At 42.4% G+C, this 8,820-nt stretch overlaps 1 protein-coding gene across 1 annotated transcript; it reads left to right on the top strand.

The window, feature by feature from the left end:
- Positions 1-6,454: 6,454 nt before the first annotated feature.
- LOC136533248 (protein APEM9-like) lies at positions 6,455-8,814 on the top strand (the record flags this gene model as incomplete). Its single annotated transcript, XM_066525812.1, has 6 exons — positions 6,455-6,639; positions 6,712-6,790; positions 7,092-7,256; positions 7,674-7,754; positions 7,848-8,127; positions 8,479-8,814. Coding segments are annotated over exons 2-6 (918 nt in total), but the record flags the coding sequence as incomplete, so codon positions are not given.
- Between the last annotated feature and the right edge of the window lie 6 nt (positions 8,815-8,820).

Below are 8,820 nucleotides of genomic sequence, written 5' to 3'. Positions count from 1 at the left end.
ACTAGTTTTATAAAGGTCTGGCTGTTTCCCTTTTATTGCTATCTGATGGTATTTTGGCTTCGATGCTAGGGGCAATTTCACATGGGACAACAATGGTGGAGGTTCTGGTTCATTAAGTAACATCAATGGCTGCCCTTTTTCTAGACGAAGCTCAAGGTCAATGACAGCTGGAAGTGATTTGCTCAACTCTCCATCAGTGTAGTTCCTTTCAGCCACATATAGCAGAGGAGATCAGAAAAACCAAGCCGTTCAGTAACACCAATATCTGTTCTAGTGTTCTTGGGTGAGTTCCTGGGACTTCCAAAGTTTACATACTTTCTATGTAATGAGATTTATTTTGGCAAGAGAATATGATCAGGTATGTTGATTTTTTGTATGGCAGGAGGTGATCCTGATCCTACCCTCAAACTTACCTAGGAAAGCAGAACAGGCTCAACTATATGGTCCTAATATATTTATGCCTCCTCCACGGCTTGATTACTGGTATCATACTCCTGATTGTCTCCTGCCAGAAATGGAATGTGGCCTTTAGAGGAGCAGCATCATTTGGTCCACGCAAGCTGCAAACACCTCTGATATATAGTTTCCCTTTTTTCTTTAAAAAAAATATATATATAGTTTCCCTTTTACTCATAAGAGCATCTCCAACAGTTTGGTCAGTCCCTATTCTCAACTCAACCAGTTCTTCTTTGAACAGTGCTTTCCAACTTGTGATTGAGAGGCTTCCATTATCGAAGATGATGCTATTTCTGGTTTTCTAGATTATTCAGCAGGCTGTTATTACCACTTCCCTAAAGATTAGGTTGCCAAATTGGTTTCTCGCTTCAAGGATCATGTGCAGGGGCTGAAGGGTTAGGTTCCAAAGTATTGAAGCTGTGCCCCAACATGACTTGCGGAAGGGACATTCGAAGAAGAGGTGCAAAACTGTCTCTTCCGTACCAGAATTGCAGAAGACACAGCTGTAGTCATCAAGGTGTCTGTTTTCTTTCTCCTCAATAGGTTCCTGGTATTCAGCCTGTCCCTAAGCAGCAGCCAAAAGAAAAACTTGTGCTTGCCAAGATTGTTAGCAGACCATAGCCATTTGAAAAGGGGGGGGGACACCGGTTGTGTTTCTATCAAGAGAGTATAAGCTTTCTTTGGTACAAAGGTGTCGGAGCCCGAGCTCTATCTCCACTTGTCTTGTGTCATGGGATCCCAGGATCGGATCAGAGCGAGGAGGTCGTCAAGTTGAGCTGCAGCTTGGGCTGATAGGGGCAGACTGAACAAGCTGCTAATTGTGTGCTCTAGGAAGTGTCTGATAGAGCAGTTTGGTTTCTTAGCAAAAGAGAAAAGCTGTGGAAAACATTATTTGATGGTGCTGGTGTGCCACTGGTCTTTCCAAAACGAGACTGTGCCTCTTCTATTTGGGGAGCAGTGTGCTAACCTTCTGAAGTCGACAGCGAGCTTGTGGATGTCTTTCCACCAGAAAGACCCCATAGGGTTTCTAGCGTGAGGCGAGGTGGTGTTAGAAACGTAGAGGTTCCAGGTCAGAGTCACCCAGGGGACATCAGCATGGTTGTGGAACTTATCAAGGAACTTGAGGAGGAGAGCTGAGTTCTGGGTCCGTAGGTTAATGGTTCCAAAGCCTCCTTGATCCTTAGGTTTTGCAGGCTGTCCCAGGAAGCTAGGCAGGAGCTTTTGTGAATTTCCCCACCACTCCACAGTGAGTGTTTTCTGTAGCGATCAATCTGGTCCACCACTCTTGGTGGCAGCCTGAGGGTGCACATGTAGAATGTGGGCATTGCAGAGAAGACAGAGTTCACTAGGATTAGTCTACCATGATAAGACATATATTGATCCCTATTAACCGACCTTCAATTTTTGAGAGGACGGGGGTGAAATCTTGGAAGGTGGGTCTAGTGGTACCTAGGGGTAGCCCCAAATAGGTGAAAGGCATGGATCCCACACTGCAGGCATGCTTGGTTGACTTCCAAAAGTTGCCATGCCAAAGATTTGGCAAGCCAAAAGTTGGACAAAAAAATTACCATAGATTTGGAAAGTCAAGTGTGAGAGTTTGGCAAGTTTTGGTAGCAAACCAAATACTAACCAAAATCATGGTTTGCCAAATCTTTGGCATGACAAATTTTAGAAGCGAACCAATCAGGCCCTGCATCCAAAAGTTCTAGAGAGGTGTAAGCAGTTTTCTTCTCCCACATTGATAGGGACTAGGAATGATTTGTGAAAATTAACATGCAGACCTGAGGAGTCAGAGAATGATCTTAGGAGACATTTCAAGTTGTCTCCAACATAGTTTTCACCCAGAGGGTGCTTGAGTAGACCTTTCTGGGAAGCACCATTAACTATGGTTTGCAGGAGATCAGCAGCAAGAACAAACAGGAGAGGGAAGAGGGGATCCCCTTGTCTAACTCCTCTTTTAGGGCTCGTTTGTTTAGGGCTATTCCTGGCATGAATCAATCCTGGTGAGAGTTAGCTATATAATTTACTGAAGCATTCCTGGCAGGATTGGTTCCAGGGGGTGATTCCCTGGGAACCGAACAGGGCCTTACAGAGGAAAGATTTGCCTGGGATCCCATTGAGTAGAACAGAAGAGGTTCCCGAGTTAAGGATGCTTTGGATCCAAGTGATCCATTTGTCAGGGAAACCTTTGTGTTTCAGAAGGGTGCTCTAGCTTATCTAATGCCTTTTCAAAGTCAAGCTTTAGGATGACAATTTCTCTCATGGATTGGTGGCAGAGATGGAGGAACCGGAAGGCCCAGGCTAGGCAATCTTGGATAGTTCTTCCCTTGATAAACCCATACTGATTTGTGTGTACTAGTTGTTGTATCACACCTTGTATCTTCATTCAGGGAACCACATGTTGAACATCTAAAAAGCATTGATGCATCCTTTTGACAGGGTTAATTCTGTTTTTGAAAGTAGTAACTGGTACTGAATGGTCCATCAAATGTGTCTGTTCACCATGCAATGGTTGATCTATCAGAATGGCATGTTACTGAATTCGGTGAAGCTAGAAAGCCTGGTATATCAACAGATTAGCATGCATAAGGAGGAGGGAATGTTTCAAGAAACAGGCATGGTAATTCTGCTAAGAGCATTGCATCTAATATTTGGCGTGGATGGCAAGAGCACTCTAAATTTGACTCTTTGCCTGTTGTTATCACAGATAGTTATCAAGATCAATCATTTCCTGGTAACAGCTCACAATAGGTGTATGTGAGAACTTCTGATGCCATGCTAAACTCTCCTGATTATTATTCGAGCATGCTACTAATTTTCTTCCAGTGTGAAGTAAACAATAATTTGTGATTGATCAAGAATACTTGTTTGCCTATGACATTGTCAAGGTCACTGAACTGTTGTGTTATTATTCTCAGGGGACCAGCTTGCATGCAGATGCCACAGTATGTCATAAAGTATAACGGTGTGTTTCTTTTGCTTCCAGGAATGGCATACATCTATATCCATGTTAAAGTAGATGCATATCCTTAGGTTGCATTCTAGCATACATTCTATTTAGGGACATCCTTTTCATAACATGTTGTTGCACTTCCATTGCCTTCTGATTTTCTTGATAGAGTGCCCAAGAGTTGCGCATGTATATAAATGAAATGTTAAAAGTATATGCGAGCAGCAGTGAAAAGGGGTAATTAGGTGTACCGTGTCACTGAATCTTGTATTTGCTTTTTGTCAACCTATGTTTATTTGGCGCATATCTTTCAACAGTTGCAGTCATTTGATGTACAGTGTGATTCTAACATACATTTTTAAGGTGCCTTTTTTCATGATGTCCTGCTCCAGATTTCTTAATAGAAGTAGAGTACGTACCCAAGAGCGAGCTGTGCATGCACATAAATAAACTGTTAGAATTAGGCAAGCAACAGTGCAAAACAGCTAATTAAGGGTCCCATGAATCTTATAATTCTTGTTAACTTTGTTTATTTGGTCCATTCAGCATTTAGTGAGAGAGTTGTCTGCCGAACATGCAAAACAGCTACAGGAAGAAGATAGGAAGAAAGTTCAACAACAGGCAAAGTCTATCGCTCAACTGAAATATTGAGCAGATGTCATTTGTACAGAGAGAAATCAAACAATGATAGATGCAGAAGGAAATCTTTGTAAAATGCTGGAGGCAGTTGCACTACTACATAATACTTCAAGTTCAGATACACATTGTATTATCTTTCCTTACTGCTGAGAGTCCTAAAATTGTGGAAGGCAGAGTTGAAACCATTGGGCATCATGAGATGTGTGCGCTTTTGGGCTTGAAGGATCGGAATGGAAGTGCCGAGGATGCAGAGGTTGCTGCATAGGCTGGTGAAGCCCAAGGAAAGGCCCCACTAAATGGCACAAAAGAAAGAAAGAAAAAAGAAGCAATTCTTTGTTGCTTCACTCTTTTTCAATTTATCTATGTAATAATTTCAACTACCTTACGAATTTTCACTTAGTTGTAGAGAGAGGAAGTCTAGGACGAACACAACAAAGTTCCATTTCTATTTTTGATAATTTGTCCAAGACAGTCACCTTGTTCGGCTGGTGAAATGATGGCTAATTTTGGCTGTTTGTACAGTTCACATAAATCAGCAGAAGCCTTGCAGCAGAAATAGCTGCAACTAAAGTGGCATTTTTAGACTCAATTTACTCGGTATATAAAATTCTAAAACTATTGATTCCGAAACACAAGTAATAAATAAGAAAATAAACAAATAGGAGGAATTGACAAGAGACAATCCATACAGAATTACCTCCCACGAGGCCATGCTCAGGTGTCAGGAGTCGCGAGCGGTTCACTGTCGATGGCGCATTTCTAAAACTACATCCATGAACTGCACCGGGTCATGGACTCATGGCAGTGTCACCAGAGGTATCATTGGCGGTGATCGTTATCTCTCGATGTTGGAGAACATGAAAAGATTCGTCGGATAGAGCCTTTATAGGTAGAACCAATTTGACTGACAAGAATGCACGTAGAGCCAAACCTCCTTAGGCCTGGTTTAGTTACCAAAAATTTTCACCCCAAACTATCACATCGAATCTTGCGGCATATGCATGGAGTATTAAATATAGACGAAAAAAAAACTAATTGTATAGTTTGATTGGAAATCGCGAGACGAATGTTTTAAGACTAATTAGTCCATGATTAGCCATAAGTGCTACAGTAACTAACATGCGCTAATGATGGATTAATTAGGCTTAATAAATTCGTCTCACAGTTTTCAGGTGAGCTATGTAATTAGTTTTTTTTTATTAGTATCCGAAAACCCCTTCCGATATCCCCGAAATATCCGATGTGACATCCAAAAATTTTCATTTCGCGAACTAAACACACCCTTATTCTATTCATTATAAATTATAAGGTGTTTTGGATTTTCTAGATACACTGTTTGAACTATATATTTAGATAACAAAATCTATGTACCTAGAAAAGACAAAACATCTTATAATTTATAACGAAGTGAGTATTAAAAGTTAAAATGAAACAAAGCAACTAGCAGTACCAGCCCGATCATTCAAATGATTTAGCAACGAGCATAGTAAGCTACTGACCGTTCCAACAAAATGGCAAAGCTGAAAAACAAATTATACCACTGTACATGTATCCACAAATGTGCTTAGAGTGGTGAAATCAAGCACATGTGTGGATACATGTACGGTGGCATAATTTGTTTTTCAGTAAAATAATTAATAGAAGCAAGTTAAGCTGAAATAACCGTTCGTTAGCACTTGTTTCCCCCCCCCCCCCCCCCCCCCCCCCCCTCTGATGAGATCATGAATTCATATATAGAGAGAAAGACATGACAATAAAGCTTTACGAAAAGAAATTGAGCTCCCGAGGCCTCACAAAATAATAGGGAATACTATGATACTTATTTTTCGAGCAGACGTTTTGAACTATACATAAATCCTGTTTCCATGGATAGGTGCACCAGAGAAATAATAAGAGCTAAGCAGATCAGTATACTCGTAAAAGTAAAAAACTGAAAATTAAAAGGTCAGTAGTTCAGTGGGATTTTTCTCCTCAGCTGCTGTTAAATTGACTGTAGATACAGTATTTTGTGTCTCAAAATGACAGCAGTAGCAGCCTGTTGACTGTTTTTTTATAAGTGCAAACTATAACAGGCCCAGTAGGCCAGTATCAAACCTCTGACGTGGACAAAGGGGGTACGCGCGTGCGAAGGGGTAGAGCTATCCGTACTCGTCCAACTCTATTTTCATATCTAAAAAGAAATACTTTATCTTAGTCATTGAGATTCTCTACTCTATGTCCATTTCTTTCGCACTCATGTTATCTCTATCCCATGCTCTATACCCACTATTCCATATTTTATTCCCCTCCCTCCTCCTTCTCTCTCCCCAACTCTCTCTCCTGCTACAGTGTTTGGCGTGCGTGCACAGTGCACCTCTGGGTATAGCGCGCGTACCGGCCGGCCGCTACGCGCCCGTGCGCGATACAGGCGCGCGCACGCTATGCCTGGCGTACCGGCCGGTTTGCAGGTCCGCAGTGCGGACAGCCTCACCTCTGCTATCCGTTCACCCAACCACCGCTGACTCTCGCGTGGCTTTTCCGACGACGGCGCCAGCGACGCCGCCGCCTCCCTAAGCCAGGTGCCCAGGTCTTCACCGGCGACGAGCGCCCGCCAGGTATGCGCACGCCTTCGAGACCGAGCACCCCCAAACCCTAACTTAATCGATTTGGCTACTCTGGAACCATAGGTTCGCCCCTGATATCTGGAACCATGGGGACCTCTGCCCAGGAGTCGCCTCTCTGGAAGCAAATCGACGACGCCGAGTAGTAAGATTCTCCTCTTCGCTTCTGCTCCGTCCTTTACTTAGGGTAGCTAGTTGTGTAATCGAATTATGTTGTCCTTGGTAGAAATCTGTTATGAACATCTTGCTTCATTCAGTTTAGAATTGCAAGAGGGGAAGCACGGAAGCATGTTCTCATTATTTGATATGGCTGTTATGATTGCTGATTTTTTTAGAACCTACAGTTCTTTTCATTGCATACCTGAATATGCAAGGTCATGTTTTATCTGAAAAGTAAGAAGTATGTTCAGCTGTTTCCTTACCCTGTTATCATCCTCATGACTCAGCTATCTAGTCAGTGGATCATTCGAGCAGGCGATGTTGACTGCTTTATCCGTCGCTGATCAAATACGCACGGCTTCTTCGGAGAGCGCATGCGACCAGGACGAGCTCCTGGAGATGCTTGAGTCAGCTGGGATGGTACTTGTGCAGGCACTAAAAGAACTCAGGAGGTAAATCCTTCTCAATTCTTATTTATTTTTTGTACCTATACTTCCTGCGAAGGGCGGGCTTGGTGCAAGCGGTAGAGTCTTACCGCCTGTGACCGGAAGGTCCCGGGTTCGAGTCGCGGTCTCCTCGCATTGCACAGGCGAGGGTAAGGCTTGCCACTAACACCCTTCCCCAGACCCCGCATAGAGCGGGAGCTCTCTGCACTGGGTACGCCCTTTTTACCTATACTTCCTGCCAGAACCAAATCTGGTATATTGTTATGTGCTGTAATGAGACAAACTGCTGATAATGAAATTAGTGCCTATATTTGCCAAATGGAAAGCATCACGTGCCTACATAGTGTAGAGATTCCCTGTGCTGAGCATACGCAGAGCTCATGCCTATGTTTTTATCCTAACACGCTATGCTAAATATTCCAGGAGGACCCCTGAGATGTTTGTTCAGCTTAAGACGATGTTTGGTTCAGTGCCATCAGTACCTGCTAGAGTTTTCCTTACAGGGTAATTGCTACTCAGAAGTCTCATATACTTAGTATTATCTGTAATGTGTCCATCATTTTTCTGTATCAATGACCGTTATATTTCTCCTCATAGAGCTACCATTCAAATGGCAGCAGGATCTGTATCTGACCTCAGACCAATCTTTGAGGAGTACCTTGCCAATTGGAGATATACAAATGATGAGGTTTATGTTTTGGATGGAGGGCATGGCAGCGCTTCAAATGGTTTTGTTGTTACATCTGTTATGTCAACTGGGCAGTATTTTCAGGTGGCAGAATTGTATACAGTAACATTCCTCTGTATTGTCTCTCAAGATAGTGAAACTGCTATCTCATGGGCAGAAAAAGCTGATCTGACTGAGCAAAGACGACAGGTATTTTTCTTGTAAACATTGGTTAATAACTCTTTTACAGCAAACTGAATCCAAATGTTCCATTATTCCAACTTAGGTCTATACCAGCTTGGGATCTTGTAGGTTTCCAGATAATTTTTATGCTAAACTAGTAGGACTCCTTATATTTCCAAAACCATTTCTTTTCTGAATGAATTCCCACTACAGTATGCTTGTTTTTTCTCAGTTTCAAATGATTTTCATGCTAAACTAGGACTCCTTATATTTCCAAAACCACTTGTTTCTGAATTCCCATTATTCTTGCTTTTCTCAGTAAGTTTTACTGTTGCATTCTTTTTTCATCAAGCTGTTTCTTTCCTTTTTTTTCTACAGGACCTACTAAAAAAGCTTCATGCAATACGATTAGCTGCAAATAAAAAGCTGTCCACTGTTGAAGGGGTAAAACAGACAGCAGAGAGGACCCTTTCTACTTCTACAAATGGCTCAACACCATTGCCACATGAGGATCCTTCAAAGATAGCCCCTGTGTACGATGGGCTCAAAAAGGTCCTAGTGAAGTCTGCTCAATCATCCCAGCATGTTTCAAATCAATTTGATCCGTTGTTCTGGTGGTTTCATTCGATTCGCCTGAAGTTTGGAAAAATACATATTGTTCTACCAAGCGGTAAGTTAATGTTTCTGTTCACGCTGCTGTTCTCAGCCATGTACGTGCTC

The sequence above is a fragment of the Miscanthus floridulus genome, unplaced genomic scaffold (genome assembly GCF_019320115.1).
Source record: "Miscanthus floridulus cultivar M001 unplaced genomic scaffold, ASM1932011v1 fs_823_1_2, whole genome shotgun sequence".
Lineage (NCBI taxonomy): Eukaryota > Viridiplantae > Streptophyta > Magnoliopsida > Poales > Poaceae > Miscanthus > Miscanthus floridulus.
The sequence above is the reverse complement of the archived record's forward strand: the minus strand, read 5'-3'. Positions and strand labels throughout refer to the sequence as shown.